Genomic DNA, 26,512 nt, shown 5'->3' on the forward strand with positions numbered 1-26,512 from the left:
GTAAATAAGAATAATGGAATATGCTTCAATTACTTGACTCATAAAATCATTTGCATTATTTATTTTTTACGAGATGATAATATATGAAGTACAATAGCAAGACAAAGTTCTCATTGTTCATGACCGCTACAGCCATGTTTGATTAGCGGGTCACTACATGACGTACATTATTAGTAGCGTGGGCAACCCGATGTCACACTTGATCGGACTTATAGTATTATGGACGATAGCATGCAACATATGGGGCACTGATATTGTATTATAAGTCCTTCGGGACACCAACAACCCTGCTAGGAATAAGTAATATCTCGGGTAGACTACATGGAATTGAACTATAACATGATTATCATAGTACAAGATGTACTAGATCTCTATTGCATCCATGATAAACTGTGACTTCATAATACTACATGTGATTTATAAACAACCGAGTTCACCATGTAATGACGTGTACATCATATACATTTATACTCATTAAGTCATCAAAAGTACCCTTGTATCTTTTTCCCTTATATGTGTGCGTGTATTGTTAGAGATAGTTTAGTAGAAGATAAATTCAATGAGACATCCGGTTATTGTGAAAGACTTGATTTGAATCATTTTTTCGAATCTAGATCCCGTGTGGCTCAAGTTTATGTGGGATTCCGATGGCGCCACCCACCAAGATATAATTGAGATAAATTTTATGATCTACCTTGTTAAATGTAGCCTTTAATTATGTTTTAGAAAAATTAGGTGTGGTGTGTAACATATTTTGACGATTGGTATTTGAGTTTTGTCTCATGTGAAATAATACTGAGAAGTGAATCATGAAGTCAATTACCAGTTAATTAATTTCATTAGGGCGTTACACATAGTGAGGGAGTGATTTATGCAATTAGTAGTTTTGGGCATTGACAATGGAATAGTAGTTTTATAGGAGTATGTGTATTTTTTCCTTTTGAATATGAATAACGGAGTACCTTCAATTATTAAAAATTATGAGAATTAATAAATCGCATTATTAAAAATAGACAAATTTTTCATCCAAACCGAGTTGAGGAACTTCCCCCAACCAGGTTTATAAAAATGTTACGTGTCCTTTTGCATGTAAGAATCATATGTTTTTTTAACAAAATTTATTATAACTTTTTCATTACAATTAAAAAAAAGCATGTACTTCTTACACGTAAATGAACACATGACATTTTTATAGATTATATAGGAGGAAGTTTCTCCAACCCAATTTGAAGAAAATCTGTATCCATTAAAAATACAAATAAGAATCTCGTGTTTAATTCATCCTGTAAGTTTGGAAGAAACCTTGTGCTAGCTACCAACTATTCTAACTAGGGCTGTGTAGATTTGCCGCCTGCCGCAAATCATCTATCACCGCACCGACACCGAGCCGCCACAGACAACCGGCGGCCACTAGACAGCACAAAATCTCCCTACTGACATCAGGTCGGTCGATAGGAAAAATGAATTCTTTGAAATCGGGTGTCGAATCTAATTGAACCGCTAGTATTGTTATTATATATATATAATCAAAATGACATCGTTTTGTGTCAAACAAACGAACTCTAGATTCTACATCTCTTAAAAAAGAAAAAACCCTAACTTAACTGGAAATGCTGAAAGTTACTTCATTTTGCTATTGTCGTTGCCATTCAGAAAATGCAGTAAGAAAGTCCAGATTCTATCTCGGTCTCTTGTAGTTGTCGACGTTCTCTCAAGCTCCAAAACTCACGTTCTTTCTTAGTCTCTCTTATCCAGGTGTGACTGAGTTTAAAATAGTAACCAATTTTATTTTTTAGGTTGGAGTGCATTAACCTGCTACACACTTTTTCTGAAAGTAAATGTCTTAAAGCACTAGCAGCAGACTTCCTATAATCCATTCCCTTCCCTATATTTAAGAAAAATCTCAAAAAAACCACAAAAAAGTACCTACATCAGAAGCACTAAATATAACCAACATCAAATGGCATCTACAATGTTTCCCAATGCATTGGGAAACACTGTAGATGCCCAATGCATTATTAACTTATAAAAAACTGATTCTCTCTCTCCTATCTCCTTCACATGTCCCAACAATTCTCTCTTTTCTCTCCTTGATTGCAATAAAAAAAAAAAAAAATAGTATTTAATTCTTATAGGAAAAAAATAAGGAAATCTATGGTGAAGTGTTTTTTTATAAGGAATCAAAAAGTAGTTTTATTCCTTAAATTGAGGAAAAATGGTTGGGAAGCTGTTGGTAGTGCTCTTATCTTTCTTTTTCTCTTATCTTATGAGGACAAGTCTGAGCTTTCATAGCATTGAAGTGTCAGATTATGTATTAGTGATTGACACTGCATCTTTGCTATTTCAAAAAACAAGGACATAGCTTGCGCAGTATTATGCAACAAAAAGCTCTTTGTTTTTAAATTATTTAGTTTGTATACAAGTTTTCTAGTTAATATGCAACCAAAAAGTAGCTTCCTCGTTAATATACACAAGCATTCGCAACAACTTCCTTGTCATTTTCTCTAAATTTGAGGATCAAAACTATTTCTTACTTCCCTATCTAAATACACTTCACAATAGCTTCCATTAACATATCCTTATATCATTAAAATAATATATTTTTACTTTTGTGATGTGAGAGGAGAGAGAATCGAATTTTATTTTTATTTTAATAAGCATAAGAATTGCTACAGTTGAACTCAATACATTGAGTTCTACTATATCAATCATAATGTTTAGGACTTATTTAATGACTATTGTGGGTGTATTTTGTGACTTTTTTGACATTTGCCTTAAATTTAAGAAAGTGAATCACATTAAAAAAAAAAAAAAAAAACTGCCGTGAATGCTCTTTGCTTTTCCTACTTCACAATGCGAATTAAGAGGCTATCTCTTTTTAAGGCATATCTTTACCATATCTTCTCCTTGTGTACAAAGAAGAAACCTTAATTGATACAAGGCATTAAAAAAAAAAAAAAAAAAAAAAATCACATCATGACTTTCTAATTCCACGTGACTTCCATTAACTACATTACCATCTGAAAGTAATAATTTTAACTACATTTCTAAATATTATAATTTTATTCATATTTTCACAGCTATCCACTATTCAAAGTCCGGCCAGAAAAAAATTAAATAATTTCCCTCTATAATTCGAACCAAATTAAAAAGATGCATATGCATATTGTTTTTGATTTATTTTAGTGGTTTGATTTTTGAAATAATTTTACTATGGAAATAAGAAAAGCCCTGTCAATTAATGGAGTAGTGTCCCCTCATAATTTATCCCTTTATATTATTTTTAAATCTCCACCACAAAAAAAACAAGGTTTAGTGACATGGTTATTTGGGGCATTTTTGGTTAAAAAAACGTCCCTATTGATTTCGCAACGCTTGATTAGGGGCACTTGGGACATGTCGGTTTTTATGGCGACTAGAATTTAAGATTGAGACGTTTTTTTACGAAAAAACGCCTCGAAAAGGGGACGTTTGGAACAAAGCGCCCCCCTTTTTAAAAGGGGGTGCTTAGTTGTGAAAAACGCTCCCTTTTTTAAATGGGGGCGCTTCCTAGGCAAGCGCCCCCTTTTTTAAATGGGGCCACTTCCTAGGCAAGCGCCCCCGTTTTTAAACGGGGGCGCTTGCCTAGCAAGCGCCGCCATTTAAAAAAGGGGGCGCTTTCTAATCAAGCGCCCCATTTTTAGAATAAGGGCGCTTCCTAGGCAAGTGCCCCCTTTTTAAAATAAGGGCGCTTCCTAGGCAAGCACCCCATTTTTTAAAAGGGGTCGCTTGCCTAGGAAGCGACCCCTTTTTAAATGGGGGCGCTTGCCTAAAAAAGGGGGCGCTTACCTAGGAAGCACCCTCATTCTAAAAATGGGGCACTCAGGTGGGCAAGCGCCCCCTTTCATAAATGGGGGCGCTTGCCTAAAAAAGGGGGCACTTACCTAGGAAGCGCCCTCATTCTAAAAAGGGGGCGCTCAGGTGAGCAAGCGTCCCCTTTCATAAATGGGGGCGCTTGCGTGTAAAGGGCCCCTATTTCTATATGGAAGCACTTCTACGCTGCGAAGCACCTCCAATAATTAATATTTAGAGAAAATATTTTTCTCATGCAATCCATATATATTTTTTATTTTCTTCTGATATACAATATGCAATACAATATTGTATTGTGTATTTTCTCCATAAATATTGGATTAATCCATAAATATTTTCTCCATTCATCAATCTCATACAATCTTATACATATATATCTCACAATACATATCTAATCCATATATACAATCTCATATCTCATAAGACAATTAAATCCAAAATGATGATATCATAAACACAAAGTGTACGTACCACATCTTAAAGAGTTAACAAAAATTATACCATACATATGAAATAAAATATCCAAAACGATATCATAAACACAAAGTGTACCACCTCTTAAAAGAGTTCACAAAAATTGTTTATTACATATGAAATAAAATATATCAACGAGTTCGCTTAGCATTTGGCGTCAAATACGTACTCAACCTAACAGGTCAAGTATACGTACGTCACTTAACGATTACCTGCAAATGATAAAACCAAAAAAAAAAAAATATATTAAATTACAAACCTATATCTAACTATTTTGAAAGTTCAAACCTATATATAATTAGATTATATTACAATTGACTAAGATATGAAGATCTACACATACTTTGTGATGATCCACAGTGGTCGCCTTCTGCATCAGCTGCATCCTCATCTTCATTTGTTAATTCATTCTCACCTATATATAAATAGATGCAAATGTATATTATGCAATCATATATATGTTCTTAAGTCAACAGTAATGAATTGTGTTTGAGCAGCTAGTTCCCCTATAAAAGGATAAAAGATAAAAGAAGAACAGCATAAAATAATTTTTATTGTGTTTAAGTTATATAAGCCAACATTAAAGGATAAAAGATAAAGGATGAAAGATAAGCCAACATTAGAATTTCAAATTTTATGTTGTTCTTCCTTTATCTTTTATCATTTATACAGCAATAAAATAATTTTTATTGTGTTTAAGTTATATAAGCCAACATTAAAGGATAAAAGATAAGCCAACATTAGAATTTCAAATTTTATGTTGTTCTTCCTTTCTCTTTTATCATTTATTGTGTTTAAGTTATTTTTATATAACTTAATGTTTGAGCAGTTAATTCTCCTATATAACTAAAAATAATTTTGATGCGTCTGCTATTCAGGCGCCCTTAATTAAGTGCGCCTGGATAACAAGCGCCATTAATTAGGGGCGCCTGCCAGCTAGGCGCCCTTAATTAACGATGCCTGGCTGGCAAGCGCTCCCCTAATTAAGGTATATTCCGGACTCCAGAAGATCATCATGTTTCTTCCATAATGGTATATATACAACTTTTCCAAAGAACTTACATTAGGCAATTAAAATTCAAAAAATGGCACCAATCTCGACGAGTAATTTTGGATAGTAAAGTGGACTATTCTGGCACTACCAATAAAGAGGAAAAACAAAGGAACATGATAATAAAGGATAAGGAAAAACAATAAATTTTTTTAAAAAAAAAGAAAAGAAAAGAGGTATTCCGATCCACTTAATTCTGCAATAATAATTCAATACTAAATGTTAATATGAACGAACTGCACAGTGAAATCAAAACTGAATTAAATTTGAAAGAACACTCCTGGACAACCATGGAGATTCTTCAAAATTGTGATTGTTGCATTCAACAAACCAACTACACCCTAAAAGTAGAGAAAACTTTGTTGAATTTGAAATTCCTAATTCTCATAAAAATCATAATACATAAAAAATCTGACTATTAAAATCCCAAATCGACAACTTAAAGAGACAGCAGATACAAAGAAAAACAGAGACAGAGACAGAGAGAGACTCACTAGTACAGGAACATAGAGAGAGGCAGGCCGGTTTCGACTGGAGAAGATGGCCGGTGGGTTGGCCAAACGTGTGGCTCACTGGGCGCCGAAGAGAGAGATAGGAAAATCGAGATTGAGAGAGGGGCGACTAGCGCCGTAGAGAGAGATATGGATCGATATATATTGAGGGAGAGGGGAGAGGCTAGGGATCTAATATATATATATATATCCTGATGCAGAGAGGGGGGACAGGCGGGCCGCGCGGGGAGAGGTTAGGGAAAATATATATTGAGGGAGAAATTAAGTCTTAGCGCGGGAGCTGAGGAATCAAAAGGAAAATTAAGTTCCCGCTCGCAAAAACAAAAAATATAAATATATTAAAATTAAAAAACACTTATAAATTTATTTATAAAAATAAAAAGTAAATACTAAAAATTAAAAAACATTTAAAAGAGACTTAAACTAAAAAATATATAAATGCAAAATTAGTTAATGTGGTTGTCTAGATTAAAAATTAAACTATGTGATATAAAAACAAAAATAATACTAATTCAGAAATTATCGGGATAGGCCACAATAATAATTTAATTCCTGTAGGCACCCTTAATTAAGGGCGCCTAGCTGGCAGGCGCCCCTAATTAAGGACGCCTAGATGGCAAGCGTCCTTAATTAGGGGCGCCTGCCAGCCATGTGCACTTAATTAAGGGCGCCTAGCTGGTAGGCGCCCCTAATTAAGGGCACCTAAATGGCAAGCGCCCCTAATTAAGGGTGCTTGGATAGCAGGCGTCCTGAACTAAGAGCGCTTGCAAGCCAGGTGCCATTAATTAGGGGCGTTTGCCAGCCAAACTCACTTAATTAAGGGCGCTTGCCAGCCAAGCGCACTTAATTAAGGGCGCTTGCAAGCCAAGCGCCCTTAATTAGGGGCACTTGCCAGCCAAGCGCACTTAATTAAGGGCGCCTGCCAGCCAGGCGCCCTTAATTAGGGGCGCCTGCCAGCTAGGCGCACTTAATTAAGTGCGCCTAGCTGGCAGGCGCCCCTAATTAAGGGCGCGTGGATAGTAGGCGTCCCGAATTAAGGGCACTTGCCAGCCAAGCCCCCTTAATTAGGAGCGCTTGCCATCCAGGCGCACTTAATTAGGGGCGCCTAGCTGGCAGGCGCCCCTAATTAAGGGCGCCTGGATAGCAGGCGTCCCGAATTAAGGGCGCTTCCCAGCCAAGCGCCCTTAATTAGGAGCGTTTGCCAGCCAGGCGCACTTAATTAAGGGCGCCTAAGTAGCAGTCGCCCCTAATTAAGGGCACCTGGATAGTAGGCGTCCCGAATTAAGGGCGCTTGCCAGCCAGGTGCCCTTAATTAGGAGCGCTTGCCAGCCTGGTGCACTTAATTAGGGGCTCCTAGCTGGCAGGCGCTCCTAACTAAGGGCGCCTAGATAGCAGGCGTCCTGAATTAAGGGCGTTTGCCAGCCAAGCACACTTAATTAACTAAATTGGGGCATGTCCTATTGGAATGTCCCGAATTAAGGGGACGTTTTTTTGCGCAGGCGTTGCAAATTTTATTTTGTGTCGTTTACACAATAAAACGTCCCTATAAGGGGATGTTTTATTAAAACGCCTATATTCTAAGCGTTACTAAACCTTGTTTTTTTTGTAGTGCTCTTAACTACTAATAGAATCATGTGAGTGATACAAATAAAGCTTGTTATGATAGAAACATTACCAACTCCGACCAATCAACAAATAGCGTTTTGTTTAATATTTTGGCCTTATTGTGTTTATTCCTTTGAGTTGTTTTTGTGAATGCAATCAAATCATGATAAAAGTCAAATACAATAATGGTCCAAAACCTTGATGGATACTATTTCACAGAAACTTAATCGAAACTTAATCAAATATATATATATATATATATATATATATATATATATATATATATATATATATATATATATATATATATATATATGCACCTGTCGGAGAGAGATAGCTAGACAGCTAGACTGCCAGAGGGAGAGAGAGACCACCGGAGAGGGAGAACGATTGGCGCTGGAGAGGGAGAGAGAGTGACGGCTGGAGCTAGGGTCGTCGGAAATGGCGGAGAGAGACTGACTGAGAGAGAAAAAAAAAGAAGATAAGAAATTTATGCAACTGGTGGAGGGGCTCTGGGTGCGCAAGAGAAAGAAGAAGGAGAAGAAGAGAAAAAAGGGAGAAGAATAAAAAAAAAAGAGAAGAAAAAAGGAGGGAGAAAAAGGGAGCTTTGCGCACTCATTCTCCATGAAAACCATTGGTGACGTGTGGGAAACCAGCACAAGTTACCAATGGGCCGGGTGGCGTGCCACAGTGGCACATCACCAACTGTGTCAGTGGCACGTCGCTACTTGCTGATATGCCACTACAGAACGTCACCCTATTGGTGAAGTGTCATAGTGGCACGTCACTAACGAGTGACGTGTTAGTGGACTACGTTAGCCTACTGGTGACATGTTATTGTGGCATGTCACCTAACCCATTAAGACGTCACCCATTGGGTGACGTGTTCCATTAACACGTCACCAATTGGTGACATGTTAATGGAACACGTCATTATATTTGTTTTATTTTTTTTCTTTGTTTTAAAATTGGTGACGTGTGAACAATAACACGTCACAATTTATTTTATTTTTGTTTTGTTTTTTCCTTTCTTGAATTTTTTTAAGAGAGCCCCTACTATCAGGTCCATTCTGATAACACCAATTTTGCAATCTCTAATTACTATGTGACACATCATCAATTTAAGAAAAGTGCAAAAAATAAAAGTGAGAATAATCACACCAAATCAAAGAACAAAAAACTCGTAGCTGGCAAGACCCAGGCTAGACCCACAGCGTGGGTCCGTGGGTCTCGCGAGACACACTTGTGGGTCTGGCCAGACCCACGGACCCACGAGTCTGGCCGATGGTGAACGCCTCAAAACCCGTTTCTAATGTCTCAAAACTCGTTTTTGGATTCAAAACTAAAACTTAGATGTGAAATGTTAACCCTTTAGGGATTTTATCACCCTAAAATCTAGTGTATTTTGGTCCAACTTGTTTTTGTGTACTTTTTATGTTTTTGCTTATGTGTCGGTTATTGATTGATGGCTGTAAAATGAGTGTTATCAGGATGATCCTGATAAAAGGTTTTATCTTTTTTTTTTTTAATAGTTTTTTAAGAAGGTGACGTGTTACAAATTAACACATTTTTAAAAAAATCTGTAATGTAAACACGTTACAAACCCCTGAATTTTTTCTAGTGTAGGGTCCATTTGAGTTTAAGATTTTAAAAATTGAGGTAAAAAATGGCGACTTTAAAAATTGCGATTTGAAGTTGTGAGATTTGAAAATGTGATTTGTACAAATACGGTTAAATATTTAGTAAACTCGCAATTTGACCTTTAAAATCGTCATTTAATCTTTAAAATATTTGAAAACACAATTATTATTTTTTAATGTTTTCAAACCATAATTTTTAGAAAAATGCATTTACAAAGCTATACAGTTGATACGATTTGGTTTAACATCATGTGTTTTTTAGTCTTGTCCTCTACATCCTCAAATTGAACACTTCCTTTGAGAAAGTTGTTGTGAAAGACTTCTGTGTCATTTGATTGATTGACTGGTTCAAGGTGGTTTTGGACAGCCAGCTTCTCTGCACTTAAACCCAACCCAATCCGAATTTTTTCACCAATTTCAACCCGGTCTTATCGCTTCCCTGCAGGTCTATTTCTAAAACATCTGATTTGCAAAAGGAAAATAGTGTTAGAAATTTGCTAGCTAGACTTTACCACCAAATCCAATTTAGCCATGCAAGCGCAAACGTCACACAACCTACACGTACAATGCCAAAAACTCGTCCAGGATCAATGTACGTGTACAGAAAACTCAGGGTCCGCCCAAACCGGCCGGCGCCTAGAACCCTAGATTTTTAAGGCTTAAAAAAAAAATTTTAAGGCTCAAAATATTTTTTAATAAAGCCAAAAAATTATATAAAGGCTCTCAACATGCTTTTTTGAGACCCTCGACATACTTTAAGAAAAATATTATTATTTGTTTATAATATCAAGGCCCCAACATGCTTTCTTGGGGCCTTTAACATGCTTTAAAAAAATAATAGTATTTTTTTTTATAATATGAAGGACTTATCACAACGACCAAGGCCTTCAACAGTCAACATGTTTTTTAAAAAAATAATATTATTTGTTTATAATATGAAAAAAAAAAAAAAAAAAAAAAAAATCTGAGAATCCCACATACTTGTCTGTTGTGGTTATTTTGCAGAAAAAAAATGCTACACATCCCAAATTTTCTTCTCATTTTCCATGAGTTGGCCACACACTTTCCAAAATAATAAATCTCATGAGATTGTGACACATCATTTAGGAACTCATTTTAAGGAAAAAAAAATTTTGGGATGTGTAGCACTCCTTTTGCAGAAATCCAGCCCCTCACAAAATGTTAAAATGTTCAACTTTTCACATTTCAAAAAGGTTAAAATGGTTATTTTGCAATCTACGAAAATGCTGAAAAATAAAAATAAGCCTGCTTAATTTAAATATAAAGAACAAAGAGTAAGAGCAAAATGGTAATTTTAGTTTCAAACAAAAAATCACTTCGTGCGAAATCGGTGCTTAGGTAAAGATCTCTTGCAATATTAAAATAAATATTATTTAATTAATATTTAAATATTAAAAAAATATGGCCCAATTTTAAAGTTTTGCCTAAGTCCAAATAGATTGGGCCGGCCCTGCAAACTCAATTTCACGCTATAAAACAAAACCATCTCCTTGCACAAACAAAAATCACCAACCAATATGGGAGAAGTTGATCCAGCTTTCATCCAAGACCCTCAACACAGGTCCAAAATCTCCTTCACCGAAGCTCAAGGCATCCCATTGATCGATCTTTCTCATATCCCCACACACACCTCTTACAAAGTTTCTGCCGTCGATGAGGGCGTTGTTAGAGAGATAGGAGACGCATGCAAGGAGTGGGGTTTCTTCCAGGTGATCAACCATGGGGTGCCTTCGGAGAAGCGGCAGAGGATCGAGGATGCGTCGAGGAAGTTCTTTGCGCAGAGTCTGGAGGAGAAGAGGAAGGTCAGAAGGAACGATAAGGAGGTGTTGGGTTACTTTGACACCGAGAACACAAAGAATGTGAGGGATTGGAAGGAAGTGTTTGATTTTACTGTAGAGGAACCCACCATAATCCCGGCCTCTCATGAGCCTGATGACAAGGAAGTGACAGAGTGGAATAATCAGTGGCCTGACTACCCATCTGAGTTAAGGTAATTTACCACCATCATGTGGATTCAAAGGATTGAGATTTCCTCCGGACTGGTTTGAAAAAAATTTCCTTCCACCTACTCTAACAAGTAACAATCGTCATCATTCACATGTTTTCTTTAATATTTTAATAGTTATTTATTGTCATTTCACTAATCTAGGAACCCAAACATTAATTTTTTAGAAATTTAAAAATGTTGAATGACACTTGTCACTTATTAGAGTTCGGGACAAGTCTCTCACATGTTTTCTTTAATATTTTAATATTCATTTATTATCATTTCACTAATTTAGGAACCCAAACATTAATTTTTTAGAAACTAAAAAATGTTGAATGACACTCGTGAAGAAAATTTTCTCTAAACTAGTTTGAAGGAAATTTGTATCCATCGTTAAATATATGTGATTTGATGGACTTCCTTGCCACTTAATTTACCAGAGAGGCATGCCAAGAATATGCTCAAGAGATGGTAAAACTAGCTTACAAGTTGATGGAACTGGTGGCTCTCAGCCTGGGCTTGCCAGGAGATAAGTTCCATGGCTTCTTCAAAGACCAAACAAGCTTTATCCGCCTCAATCACTATCCGCCTTGCCCTGACCCTCACTTGGCGCTCGGCGTTGGTCGACACAAGGATGCTGGTGCCATAACCATCCTTGCTCAAGATGATGTTGGAGGATTAGAAGTCAAGCGGAAAACCGATGGAGAGTGGGTTCGGGTCAACCCTACCCCGGATGCTTATATCATCAATGTTGGTGACATCATTCAGGTACCATTTTCAATCTCCAAATGAAGTACATATCATTCAGATGTTGCTATAATAGCCAACATTTTTCTGTCAAGTAAAAACCCAATGAACCATTTACAAGCAAATTCCATATTACTCAGGTTTGGAGCAATGACAAATATGAGAGCGTGGATCACAGGGTGGTGGTGAACTCAAAGAGGGAAAGGTTCTCCATTCCATTTCTCTTCAACCCGGCACACTACACCTTGGTTAAGCCCTTGGAGGAGCTGACAAATGAGCAAAACCCTGCTAAATATAGAGCATACAACTTGGGAAAGTTTATAATTAACAGAAAGCGCAGTAATTTCCAGAAGCTCAATGTTGAAAACATCCAAATCTCTCATTTCAGGATATAATTAAGAGTACGTAAGCTGATTGGAGGCAGTATTATGTATTGAATGCCAAGCAATAATATTCAGCTTCTTGTAGTACTATGTTATACAATGTTGTAAGCAAGATGTTGTTCATTGCGTAGATAAGCAATGCTGTAAATAAGAATAATGGAATGTGCTTCAATGACTTGTCTCATAAAATCATTTTCGTTACTCTTTATATATATATATATATATATATATATATATATATATGTGTGTGTGTGTGTGTGTGTGAGCATGACAAAATGTTTGTGCAGCAGCAACCACTGAAGATGATGGTCAAGTAACATTCGGGCTAACTTCTAAAGGATTTGTGGGATTACTTTCGACTTGGGTGTCATTAGTGTGCCTGGTGAGGCTGTATTTTTAGCTAAACCGGCTTAAATATGATGGAATCTATTTCAATAATTCGTCATGTTGAGTTGTGGCTAGAAATATTTATGGTACGTAATGGGCTCAACATTATTTTTTATCCTCCTTCAAGAAGGAAATGATTCATTTTTACCATTGCTTCTGCTGTCTTATTATTGGTCGCGTCCTCTACATCCTCAAATTGACCACATCTTTGTTGGGTAATTATTATTGTTGTTAAGTTAATCCTCTCAATTTAATTGAACCGAAGAGTATTCAGCTAGTTACTTTAGGAGTATTATTGTATTTTTACTTGTTGAGAAATAAAAATACTCTTTCAATATAACTAATTGAATATTTGAAAATCCTAATTCGTCGTAGAGAGTACCCACAATGAAATAATTAAATGACACTTGTATCTAAAATGGATAATCAAATTTGTAAAAAATCCTAAATTAAATTAGACAAAAAAAAAAATGTAAAATAGATATTTTGAGCATTTGTAAATACTAAACAGTATCTCGCTACATGTAGCGGGACGTTCACATAGCCGTTTTTTTTTTTGATTGTGATAGATTTTGGTTTGATTGTTTGTAGATTGGGTATGAGTTTGTACACTAGTGGATGCTGAAATTGACACTCCAGGTTGTTCTGTGTCAAGATTAAATAGAGTTGATGCATTATTTCTGTTGAGAGATTTATTTGATTGAGATTTTCTGCACTTGTGCTCAGCTTGTATGGGTGATAACATCATATTTTTAATTAAAGTAATTTGCTAGATTAAATAGAGTTGATGCATTATTTCCGTTGAGAGATTTATTTGATTGAGATTTTCTGCACTTGTGCTCAGCTTGTATGGGTGATAACATCATATTTTTAATTAAAGTAATTTGCTAGATTAAATAGAGTTGATGCATTATTTCCGTTGAGATTTTCCGCACCCGTGCTCAGCTTGTATGGTTGATAAAGTCAGATTTTTAATTAAAGAAAGATAGAATCAATAAAGAGTAAAGAAATAATATTTAAATAATATAGATAAAAATATAACTAATCAGACGTAGAAGAACTTTAAAAATTTATTAACTAAACTAAACTAGATAGAATGAGTTTTGACTATCCATTTTGCATAAACCATTGTTTATGCTATTACACATTTGATTGATTGATTGGTTGAAGGTCGTTGTGGACAGCCAGCTTCTCTGCTTGAACCGGACCATCTCTTCGCTTAAACCCAACCCAATCAGAATTTTTCACCAAATCAGTACTCCGAAAACAATTTCAAGCCGGTCTTATCGCTTCCCTGCAGGTATAATAGTTTTTTCATTTTGATTCTGTTTCTATTTCTAAAACATCTGATTTTTGGTTCTAATGCTGACTTGAAAAATGCTTGGAATCCTGGAAATGATTGCTCATTTTCGTTTGATGGGATTGTATACATTTCTAAAGAGTACCTAAGATGGTTTCAGATTTCACTTTGTGAATATGGGAATTGGGTGATGGTAAAATATTTTAAAGTGAACATTTTTATGATCAATGGATCGTTGAGAACGCGGCTTTTCCTTCTGTGAGTTCTCAGTGGTGTTGTGTGTCGGTTTGATTTTTCCTTCTACTTATTGCTTTTGGATGATATGTGGAATGACCTCTTGGAATTTCTTTGTTTGAATGGGTTTTGGATGCGTATCTGATTGCTTTGGGTATGTCATTGTAAGATTTTATTATGATTGATTTTACTTTATTAATTTTGCTTTTTTTTTTTTTTTTTTTTTTTTGTTGGTGGGCGTTGTGGATGTGGGGGTCAAGATATTTTGATAGTGGATGATTTTGACATTCTAGGAGACTTTTATTTTGATTTCTTTTTGGACATATAGGGTTCCCAATTTGCCATTTGGAGGTCTAAGGCTCATTTGAGGGTGACTTTCTTCACATGGATAGCATAGCATCTTTAGGAAAAATCCTCACTTGGGATAATTTTCACAAGTGCCACATCATAGTGATTTTTTGGTTTAGTATGTGTAAAAAGGGTGGGAAAACACCTGATCAACTCCTTCAGTGCGACATTTCGAGGGAGTTGTGGGATTTGATTTTGTTAGATGCTTGGAATAGAGTGGGTTATGCCTGGAAAAAAAAAAAAAAAAAAAGTGCGTGAAATGTCTGTTTGGTGTAGATGTTATTTAGCATTCAGCTCTAGTTGATTTTATGTTTGTACATGTATGTTTACTTTTATTAAAAAAAATGTCTGTATATGTATGTTCTGCAGTTCTTGGTGGAGTTGCCACTCAAGCATGTGTGAGTGTGGGTGCGTGTGCGTGCAATGTGTGCGAGTTTTGAATTCAATTTCTGATTTTTTGACTTATGATTGGAAATGATACTCAAATGTCTATTGTGTATATCTTATTTAGCATTCAGCTGTAGTCATATGAAACACACATGGTGATTTTTATTCTTTTTTATTGAAGACTTATTGATATTATGGCATCTAGGGCTCTAACCTTGTTAGGAAAGTACAAAGTTTCAAGATATCCATGGTGTGGTGTGATAAAGATCTAGGTGTGGGTATAGTTTAATGTACCTCAAACTTGAGCACCAAAACGTTTGTGTTTGGATATGGTGGATAGTTGTAGATTATCCCTTTGCTCTGTCTAACCAACTAATTTAGTTTGTAAAGGTACAACATCAGTAGACATCTATGATTAGATGTGGAAGGAACTATAAAAAGCATGAGTAGGTAGTGATAAATAATGAAATTAACTTCTTTTTGATATTTGTGTGCTCCTTTATGCTAATGACATGTAATCGGCAAGCTAGTAAGTGACATGAAGTGGTAAATATCCATCAGCAATACTTAGAAAAGTTTTTCACTTTTTTTTTTTTTTGATTGTCAATATTGATGCCAGGGGGCATTCCAGTGTACATGCATAACTTACCAATACTAAAAAATTGATGCATGTGGGGAGAATTATCCTTAGATTGTAAACATTTGATGTGACTTCTTCTCCCACTAAAATAGTTTCTCTATGTATTATTGTGTGTGGGAGCACCTGTGGTGGACAAATTTCAAAAAATAGGCTTTTGAGGTTTATATAGTTTTGTTTTATATGAAGTTAGTCTTGCTTTGAAAGTCTTACTCTATTTTAAGACCCCTCAATAAAAAAGTGTCCCATCTCTCTGTCAACGATGGATAATGTGTCTTTGTATGCTTCTTCTTTTTCTCAATTTCTTACAGGTTATTACTGATGACAGGATTCATTTGTAACAGGATAAAGTGCTCAATGAAGTCTTACAAGTTATCAGAACTTACTCAAACTGAGGTTGAACGCCTAAAGGCTCGTCCTTGTATAGATTTCTCTTCCATTTTCAGCACAGTAAGCTTTTGGCTTTTTTCTAAATTCTGAATGAAAGTTCATTAATAACTGAAGAACTTGTTTTTGGTTGCGTCCATTATGAGGTGCTTGATAGATTGATTATATCTACTATCAGGTCCAGCCCATTGTTGATGATGTTCAGAAAAGAGGCGATGCTGCAGTTAAGGAGTTGATGCTCTTCATTCCTTTTTGTTACTTTTTATGGTTTTGCTTTACGCCATGTAGGGCTGAGCAAATTACCGATTAACCGACTTTCGACCAATTTCGACCGACACCGACCGTTACCGACTAAATGGCGGACAATAGGCGGCATGATATTTTTTATTCCGAATTTTTCGCTTTGGTAGGCGGAAGAGGTTTTTTAACCGAACCGACTTTACCAACCGACTTCCGACCGACACCGACTTTACCGACCGCATTTGGTTCAAAATGCGAAATAAAATAAAATTTGATGGAATAAGTCGGTGAAATAACCGACTTTACCGACATTGTTGGTTCGAAAGGCGAAAATAAAAATTTTCTACTGAAACCGACATTACCGACTGACGCTCAGCCCTAACGCCATGTTTCTGTGTTATCTACCAAGACTTCACTTCGCTCTGTAGCTCCTTTAGTCATGAGGCAATTTGATGTTTGTATTTGTTCTGCAGATATACTGCAAAGTTTGACAAAGTTGAACTGGAAAAGATAATTGAAAATGTCTCCGAGCTCCCAGATCCAATGGTATATGAAATAGACACTCTTCATGCAAGGAATTTTTTAATCTTTATGATCTAATATCAAGTCACTTACATATGATTTAAGTTTCTTGTTAAAATAGTGGTTTTGTTGTTTTTAATGTTTACACATTATAGTCTTTGTACAATTGCAGCTTGATCCAGCTATTAAAGAAGCATTTGATGTGGCATATGACAATATATATGCGCTTCATGTTGCTCAGAAATCTGTTGAGAACATGAAAGTATGTCAACATTGCTTATTCATTATTGCAGTTACCTTACTCTCTGTTTATGTAATTCTAAAGTATTCTGAATTTCTCGGGGTGTCAAATGCAAACAAGTTGCAAGAAGCATCTCATCTGTAGGTCTTTATGTTCCCGGGGGAACTGCAGTTTTACCTTCAACAGCTCTGATGCTTTCAGTTGTAAGTTGATTGGATGGATTGTTTCAATTACTTTTTGTTTTTTTTAATGGTTTTCAGCCTATAATTTTATTATTGTGGCCATCTAGGTCATCAGACTTGTTTGACATATACTTTATTTTGTATTCCAGCCAGCGCAGATTGCTGGGTGTAAAACTGTTGTTCTTGCAACTCCTCCTAGTCACGATGGTAACATATCCAAGGTATTTGTTTACTTTTGATGAAAATGCCTGACAATGAGATTTCATACCGAGTGCTGATGAATGTTTTTCTGTAGGAGGTGCTCTATTGTGCCAAGAAGGCTGGAGTGACTCACATCCTTAAAGCTGGAGGAGCTCAGGTTTGAAAGATCTGAAATTGGCCCATGTGTGTCTATAGTTTGTTTGTTTTTTCTTCTATCACACAGGCTTATGTTTTTGCATACTTTGAATTGTAAAGCCTTACAATTTTCTCTTTATAGGCAATTTCTGCCATGGCTTGGGGGACGGAATCTTGCCCTAAGGTACTCTATTGTTTTTGTATGTTTTTGTTTGTTTTTGGAACTCATCCCTCCACCGCTATCATCCTGTGCTGATAATATGTATGCTGCTATTATCCTGTACTGATAATATGTATGGTTGTCCTTTTATTAATCATTTATAGATAATTGAAGTAGCATTTATGCTTTTTCGTTAACACATGCAAGTGTAAATGGCATTGGTAGGACCTTTGTGCATTGAGCTTGTCTTCTTTTGTTTTTTTTCTTTCTTTCTTTTCCTGGGCGTGGGTTGAGCTTGTCATGTAAGCTGTTTGGGGTTTATGCTTATCAAGCTGATGCTTAGGAAATACTATGTGGGTCCTGTGCATAAGAGTTACAAGTGAGAGAATTTTAGTTCCAGGGGAGAAAAATGAGACTAGGTGGGAAAAGAAATCATGAAACTGACATTAGGAGGTTCATGTGCTTAACTGTCCATACACCAATACAGAACACAGACACGCAAACACATTTCACTTCATAAAATGTATTCATGTGTTATTTGTTTATGTTTTAGTTGAGCTGCGTCAATTTCGCCTGGAAATTTGATTGCATTGATTAGTAGAATAGGAATGAGTTTGTCTTAACTCCTACGTTGCTTAGCGATGAATGTGGCACAAATGGAGGCTAGATGAGATAAGTTGGCTAGATTTCTTATGTAGGAGTTTTGATGTAATGAGGTAGTGGAGATAAGATGGAGTGAGGTAGTTCCACAAGCAAGACAAGTTTTTCGTTCTACCTTACTGTTTGTCTTCATTTCTTGATTTTCCACGGCTGTCACCTCCAACTGGTTATATCCTACCAGGTTGTAAAATATAGTTCTAATATTGCATTGCAAAATCAGAATACTATATCTAATGAGTTCTTTTGGATTGATAATTCTGTTATTTGCACAAGACAGTTGGTCCATTCTAGTGAAAACTCCAAAAGCATTTTATATTTGTAAGATTTCTTTAATTTCTTTAAATGTAAGTTTTAATGTTTTTTACAGTTCCTGTTCCCTTCCTTATAATTTGCAGGTTGAGAAGATTTTTGGCCCTGGAAATCAATATGTCACAGCTGCAAAAATGATTCTCCAAGTATGCATACTTATCATGGCTGCAACTTGTATAAATTTTGATAATTAAATAGAAGTGAACTCCCCCACTCTATATGAAAATATTTCTGATCTCAATTTACTCTCTCTCTCTCTCTCCCTCTTCCCTTGCAGAACAGTGAAGCCATGATTTCAATTGACATGCCCGCAGGCCCTTCTGAAGTGTTAGTCATTGCTGACAGAAATTCCAATCCTAACAAAATACAAATAAGAATCTCGTGTTTAATTCATCCTGTAAGTTTGGAAGAAACCTTGTGCCAGCTACCAACTATTTTAACTAGGGCTGTGTAGATCTACCACCTGCCGCATATCATCTGTCACTGCACCGATGCCGAGCCGCCACCGACAACCGGCAGCAGCTAGACAGCACAAAATCTCCCTATCAACATCAGGTCGGTCAGTAGGAAAAATGAATTCTTTGAAATCGGATGTCGAACTAAACCGAACCGCTAGTATTGTTATTTTTTAAAAAATATATATATAATCAAAATGACATCGTTTTGTGTCAAACAAACGAACTCTAGATTCTACATCTATTAAAAAGGAAAAAACCCTAACTTAATTGGAAATGCTGAAACTCACTTCCTTTTGCTATTGTCATTGCCGTCCTGATTCTATCTCGGTCTCTTGTAGTGGTCGGCGTTCTCTCAAGCTCCAAAACTCACGTTCTCTCTTAGTCTCTCTTGCCCAGGTGTGATTGAGTTTAAAATAGTAACCAATTTTATTTTTTTGGTTGGAGTGCATTAACCTACTGCACACTTTTTTCTGAAAGTAAACATCTTAGAGCACTAGCAGCATACTCCCTATAGCCTATTCCCTTCCCTATGTTTAGGAAAAATCTCAAAAAAACCACAAATAAGTACTCACATCAGAAGCCTTAAATATAATTAACATCAAATAGCATCTGCAGTGTTTCCCAATGCATTGGGAAACACTGTAGATGCCCAATGCATTATTAAATTATAAAAACTGATTCACTCTCTCTTATCTCCTTTACATGTCCTAACAATTCTCTTTCCTCTCTCTTCTCTTATTGGTTGCAATAATAAAAAGAAATAGTATTTAATTCATATAGGAAAAAAATAAGGAAATCTATTGTGAAGTATTTTTTTATAGGGAATCAAAAAGTAGTTTTATTTTCTAAATTGAGGGAAAATAGTTGGAAAGTTACTGTTAGTGCTCTTATCTTTCTTTTTTGTCTTTTCTTATAGGACAAGTCTGAGCTTTCATAGCATGGTTGTGTCAGATTATGTATTAGTGATTGACACTACATCTTTGCTACTTCAAAAAAACAAGGACATAGCTAGCATGGTATCATGCAACGAAAAGCTCTTTGTTTTTAAATTATTTAGTTTGTATACAAGTTTTCTAGTTTATATGCAACCAAAAAGTAGCTTCCTCGTTAATATACACAGGCATTCATTGTAGATTCATCGTCATTTTTTCTAAATTTAAGGATCAAAATTACTTTTTACTTCTCTATCTAAGTACACTCCACAATAGCTTTTTTTAACACTTCCTTATATCATTAAAATAATATATTTTTTTACTTTTGTGATGTGAGAGGAGAGAGAATCGAATTTTATTTTTATTTTAATAAGCATAAGGATAGTTACAGTTGAACCCAGTACATTGAATTCTAATGTAGCGATCATAATGTTTAGGGCTCATTTAGCGACTATTGTAGGTGGATTTTTGTGACTTTTTTTTGACATTTTCCCTAAATATAAGGAAGTGAACCACATATAAGAGAGCTGTTGTGAATGCTCTTTCCTTTTCCTATTTCACAATGCGAAGGCTATCTCTTTTAAGACATTTCTTTACCATATCTTCTCCTCGTGTACAAACCTTAATTGAAACAAGCCATAAAAAAAAATAATAATAAAAAAATCACATCATGACTTTCTAATTCCACGTGGACTTTCATTAACTACATTACTATCTGAAAGTAATAATTTTAACTACATTTCTAAATATTGTAATTTTATTCATATTTTCACAGCTATTCACTATTCAAAGTCCGGCCAGTAAAAAATTAAATAATTTCCCTCTATAATTCGAACCAAATTAAAAAGATGCATATGCATCTTGTTTTTGATTTATTTGAGTGGTTTGATTTTGAAATAATTTTTCTATAACATATGGAAATAAGCAAAGCCCTGTCAGTTACTGGAGTAGTGTCCCCTCATAATTTATCCCTTTATATTATTTTTAAATCTCTTAACTACTAATAGAATCATGTGAGCAGTGATACAAATAAAGCTTGTTATGATAGAAACCTTACCAACTCCCACCAATCAACAAATAGCATTTTGTTTAATATTTTGGCCTTATTCCGTGTTTATTCCTTTGAGTTGTTTTTGTGAATGCAATCAAATCATGATAAAAGGCAAATACAATAATGGTCCAAAATCTTGATGGATACTATTTCACACAAATGCAGGTTCAATGTAATACATTTAACTAATGCTTGAGTTTAGTGTGTAAATAATTCACAAGTGAGATAACAATCCACCCGGCCATACAACAAAATTAAACTAAAAATTAAATATGAAACAAATACATAAAACTTTAAAAAATTAATAAACTCAATCAAAATCTATATGTATATATGCACCTGTCGGAGAGAGATAGCTAGACAGCTAGACTGCCGGAGGGGGAGAGAGATCACCAGAGAGGGAGAACGACGGGCGCTGGAGAGGGAGCGAGAGTGATGGCCGGAGCTAGGGTCGCCGGAAATGGCAGAGAGAGACTGACGGAGAGAGAGAGAGAAAAAAAAAAAGGTAAGAAATTTATGAGATTGGTAGAGGGGCTATGTGTGCGCAAGAGAAAGGAGGAGAAGAAGAGAAAAAAGGGAGAAGAATAAAAAAAAAGAAGAAAAAAGGAGCTCCGCATGCTCCTTCTCGATGAAAACCATTAGTGACGTGTGAGAAACCAACACAAGTCACCAATGGGCCGGGTGGCACGTCACCAATTGGTGATGTGTCACAGTGGCACATCACTAATGGGTGACGACGTGCCACTATGGAACGTCACCCTATTGGTGATGTGTCATAGTGGCACGTCACTAATGGGTGACGTGTTAGTGGACCACCTCACCCTATTGGTGACGTGTTATTGTGGCACGTCACGTCACCCATTGGGTGACGTGTTTCATTAACACGTCACCAATTGGTGATATGTTAATGGAACACATCATTATCTTTGTTTTATTTATTTTTTTCTTCGTTTTAAAATTGGTGACGTGTTACTGTTCACACGTGACCAATTGGTGACTTGTGAACAATAACACGTCACAATTTATTTTTATTTGATTTGATATTTTTTTTTTTTCCTTTTTTGAATTTTTTGAGAGGGCCCCTACTATCAGGTCCATCCTAATAACACCCATTTTGCAACCTCTAATTACTATGTGACATATCATCAATTTAAGAAAAATGCAAAAAATAAAAGTAAGAACAATTACACCAAATTAGGAAACAAAAAACCTGTAGCTGGCAAGACCCAGGCCAGATCCACCACACCCACGGACCCATGGGTCTGGCTAGCGGTGAATGCCTCAAACCCTACCTCAAAATCCATTTCTAATGCCTCAAAACCTGTTTCTAATGCCTCAAAACTCGATTTTGGATTCAAAACTTAAACTTAGAGGTGAAATGTTAACCCTTTAGAGATTTTATCACTCTAAAATCTAATGTATTTTGGTCCAACTTATTTTTGTGCACTTTTAATGTTTTTGCTTATGTGTCAGTTATTTATTGGGGGCTGTAAAAGGGGTGTTATCAGGATGGTCCTGATAAAAGTTTTTTTTTTTTTAATAGTTTTTTAAGAAGGTGACGTGTTAATATCTAACACGTCACAAAAAATTTAGTGATGTGTTACAAATTAACACATTTTTAAAAAAATCTGTACTGTAGACACGTCACAAAACCCTGAATTTTTTATAGTGTAGGGTACATTTGAGTTTAGGATTTTTAAAATTGAGGTAAAAAATGGTGACTTTAAAACGTGTGATTTCAAGTAATGAGATTTGAAAATGAGATTTGTAAAACTATAGTTAAATGTTTAGTAAACTCGCAACTTGACCTTTAAAATCGGAGTTTAACCTTTAAAATATTTGAAAACGCAATTTTTTTTTGAATGTTTTCGGACCATAATTTTTAGAAAAATGCATTTACAAGCTATACACTTGATACGATTTGGTTTAACATCATGTGTTTTTTAGTCTTGTCCTCTACATCCTCAAATTGAACACCTCTTTGAGAAAGTTATTGTGTAAGACTTCTGTGTCATTTGATTGATTGACTGGTTCAGGGTGGTTTTGGACAGCCAGCTTCTCTGCACTTAAACCCAACCCAATCTGAATTTTTTCACCAATTTCAACCCGGTCTTATCGCTTCCCTGCAGGTCTATTTCTAAAACATCTGATTTACAAAAGGAAATAGTGTTAGAAATTTGCTAGCTAGACTTTACCACCAAATAGCCAATTTAGCCATGCAAGCGCAAACGTCACACAACCTACACGTACAATGCCAAAAACCCTACGTGTACACCAAACTCAATCTCACGCTATCTGTAAAACAAAACCATCTCCTTGCACAAACAAAAATCACCAACCATGGAAGAAGTTGATCCAGCTTTCATCCAAGACCCTCAACACAGGCCCGAAATCTCCTTCACCGAAGCTCAAGGCATCCCATTGATCGATCTTTCTCTTATCCCCACACACACCTCCGACAAAGTTTCTGCCGTGGATGAGGGCGTTGTTAGAGAGATAGGAGACGCATGCAAGGAGTGGGGTTTCTTCCAGGTGATCAACCATGGGGTGCCTTCGGAGAAGCGGCGGAGGATCGAGGATGCGTCGAGGAAGTTCTTTGCGCAGAGTTTGGAGGAGAAGAGGAAGGTCAGCAGGAACGATAAGGAGGTGTTCGGTTACTTTGACACCGAGCACACCAAGAATGTGAGGGATTGGAAGGAGGTGTTTGACTTTACTGTAGAGGAACCCACCATAATCCCGGCCTCTCATGAGCCTGATGACAAGGAAGTGACGGAGTGGAATAATCAGTGGCCTGACTACCCGTTTGAGTTAAGGTAATTTAACACCGTCATGCGGATTCAAAGGAAAGGACAGAGATTTCCTTCAAACTAGTTTGAAAAAAAAAAAATTTCACCTACTCTAATAAGTGACAAGTGTCATCTCTCACATGTTTTTTTTAATATTTTAATAGTTATTTATTATCGTTTCACCAATCTAGGAACCCAAACATTAATTTTTTAAAAATTCAAGAATGTTGAATAACACTTGTCACGCGTCTCTCACATGTTTTCTTTAATATTTTAACATTCATTATTGTCATTTCACTAATCTAGGGACCTAAATATTAATTTTTTAGAAAGTCAAAAATGTTGAATGACACTTGTAACTTATTAGAGTAGGTCGAAGAAAATTTTCTACAAATTGGTTTAAAGGAAATTTGTGTCCGTTCTTAAATATATGTGATTTGACGGACTTCCTTAACCATGCCACTTAATTTACCAGGGAGGCATGCCAAGAATTTGCTCACGAGATGGTAAAACTAGCCTACAAGTTGATGGAACTGGTGGCTCTTAGCCTGGGCTTGCCAGGAGATAAGTTCCATGGCTTCTTCAAAGACCAAACAAGCTTTATCCGCCTTAATCACTATCCGCCTTGCCCTGAGCCTCACTTGGTGCTTGGCGTTGGTCGACACAAGGATACTGGTGCCATAACCATCCTTGCTCAAGATGATGTTGGAGGATTAGAAGTCAAGCAGAAAACCGATGGAGAGTGGATTCGGGTCAACCCTACCCCGGATGCTTATATCATCATTGTTGGTGACATCATTCAGGTACCATTTTCAATCGCCAAATGAAGTACATATCATTCAGATGTTGCAATAATAGCCAACATTTTTCTGTCAAGTAAAAACCCAATGAACCATTTACAAGCAAATTCCATATTACTCAGGTTTGGAGCAATGACAAATATGAGAGCGTGGATCACAGGGTGGTGGTGAACAGTGGCGGATCCAGGATCTTCACTCATGGGGGGCATTTTTTTATGAATACAAAAATAAAATTAATTAAAAATATTAAAATAATAGTTAAATATAAAAAAATAACAAGCTCTTATTTATAGATATGCTATTCGGATTTGGTCTCTATCACTAGGATTATAATTGCACTTTTTTTTTTCTTTTTTTTTTTTCTTTTTTTTTTTTTTTTAATTTCTGGGCAAATTTGCTAAATCTACTTCAACACTCATTTAAAATTTAATTTGAACTCAATAGAATCGTTGTTTTTATTTATAATATCAGATAACTACAATTATATATTTATATAATTGAAATATGAAACAAAAAGCCAAAAACTATATAAATTCATAAATAATTAAATATAAAAACAATTATCAAGAAGAAGCTGAATTAATAGCAATATAAAAATTAAAACAATCAATTGAAAAGAACAATTTAAATCTAAATCTAAAAATTTGATTCCATATTTACATGATTACATGCTTCAATTTTTTGTTGAAGTTATTATCAAGAATAGGCTGAATTACTAGCAATATAAATATTAAAATAATTCATTGTAAAGAATAATTTAAATCTAAATCTAAAAATTTAATTACATATTTACACACCTCAATTTGGTGAAAAGTATAGTATATAAGAATATATTTCATACATACAATTAAAATGTATAACAAAAATTATATATATTTATAAAAAAATTAATTTAAAATAGAAATTTAAATATAAAAACTTAATCAATGTAAAAGTTGTCATAAAAATGTAAATTTACAAAATCAAAAGTTTCACAAATCAAAAGTTACTACTTCATCTCCATTTCTCTCCCCTTATAAGTCGTGCTTATTGGTTGAGGACTATACTTTAGGCTTTTTTTTTTCTTTTTTTCTTTTTTTTTTTTAAAGTTGTTTGTTTGCTTTATTTATTTATTTTTAGAGAAAAGGCTTTTGTTTTTAATCATTTATTTTCCTAATTAAACCAGCCGAGCCACTGGCCCATAATCCTATTGACATTTTTTTTTTCTTCTTTCCAAAGCCCACTTACTTGTAAACAAGAAAGAAGCTAAATTTTTTAACTGGTCCACAAAGAGTCCAAATAGCAAGGACATGATTGTCAATTTGCCTACAAACAGACCAAAGCTCACTTATTAAAACGGTGTGTTTAATTAAAGGGCATGGTTGTCAATTTGCCATCATCTTCTTCCTCATTTCATCCTATAACTGAAAGTCTGAAAACTACAAGTGCAGTAGAAAAATTTCAACGTCCCAACACTACATCAATTGTTTGCCCCGGATAACTGGGGCATAATCATGGCTGAAGGGGCTAAAATGGGGCATCATCATGGCTAAAGGGGTATAAGAAATTTTTTTACCAAGGGGTAAGAAGAACTTTTAGGGGTCGAGAGGAGGCATATGCCCCCTCTCGACCCCCCCTGGATCCGCCCCTGGTGGTGAACTCAAAGAGGGAAAGGTTCTCCATTCCATTTTTCTTCAACCCGGCACACTACACCTTGGTTAAGCCCTTGGAGGAGCTGACAAATGAGCAAAACCCTGCTAAATATAGAGCATACAACTTGGGAAAGTTTATAATTAACAGAAAAGTGATTTCCAGAAGCTCAATGTTGAAAACATCCAAGTCTCTCATTTCAGGATATAATTAAGAGTACGTAAGCTGATTGGAGGCAGCATTATGTATATATT

General features: G+C 35.6%; 1 protein-coding gene, 1 long non-coding RNA gene and 2 pseudogenes across 3 annotated transcripts; 3 read left to right on the forward strand and 1 right to left on the reverse strand.

Moving 5' to 3' along the window:
* Positions 1 to 4,336: 4,336 nt before the first annotated feature.
* Positions 4,337 to 5,992, reverse strand: LOC132173624 (uncharacterized). The gene is made up of 3 exons (XR_015911367.1): positions 5,872 to 5,992; positions 4,670 to 4,741; positions 4,337 to 4,538 (listed from the first exon to the last, which is right to left on the reverse strand). It is a non-coding gene; the product is annotated as an uncharacterized LOC132173624 (long non-coding RNA).
* Positions 5,993 to 10,672: 4,680 nt separating this feature from the next.
* LOC132167508 (fe(II)/2-oxoglutarate-dependent dioxygenase 4-like) lies at positions 10,673 to 12,372 on the forward strand. Its single transcript, XM_059578502.2, has 3 exons — positions 10,673 to 11,145; positions 11,583 to 11,910; positions 12,030 to 12,372. The coding sequence occupies exons 1-3, from the start codon at positions 10,673 to 10,675 to the stop codon at positions 12,282 to 12,284; spliced, it is 1,056 nt and encodes a 351-aa protein (XP_059434485.2). The 3' UTR covers positions 12,285 to 12,372.
* A 316-nt stretch (positions 12,373 to 12,688) lies between these two features.
* Positions 12,689 to 19,293, forward strand: LOC132166246 (histidinol dehydrogenase, chloroplastic-like; annotated as a pseudogene). Its single transcript, XR_015911316.1, has 12 exons — positions 12,689 to 12,745; positions 13,830 to 13,959; positions 15,894 to 16,015; positions 16,131 to 16,183; positions 16,666 to 16,738; positions 16,887 to 16,980; positions 17,040 to 17,158; positions 17,287 to 17,358; positions 17,433 to 17,495; positions 17,616 to 17,657; positions 18,689 to 18,748; positions 18,880 to 19,293. The product of XR_015911316.1 is annotated as a histidinol dehydrogenase, chloroplastic-like (transcript).
* Positions 19,294 to 23,383: 4,090 nt separating this feature from the next.
* LOC132167987 (fe(II)/2-oxoglutarate-dependent dioxygenase 4-like) lies at positions 23,384 to 26,468 on the forward strand (annotated as a pseudogene).
* The last annotated feature ends 44 nt before the right edge of the window (positions 26,469 to 26,512 follow it).

This window comes from Corylus avellana, chromosome 2 (genome assembly GCF_965113065.1).
Source record: "Corylus avellana chromosome 2, dhCorAvel1.hap1.2, whole genome shotgun sequence".
Taxonomy (NCBI): Eukaryota; Viridiplantae; Streptophyta; class Magnoliopsida; order Fagales; family Betulaceae; genus Corylus; species Corylus avellana.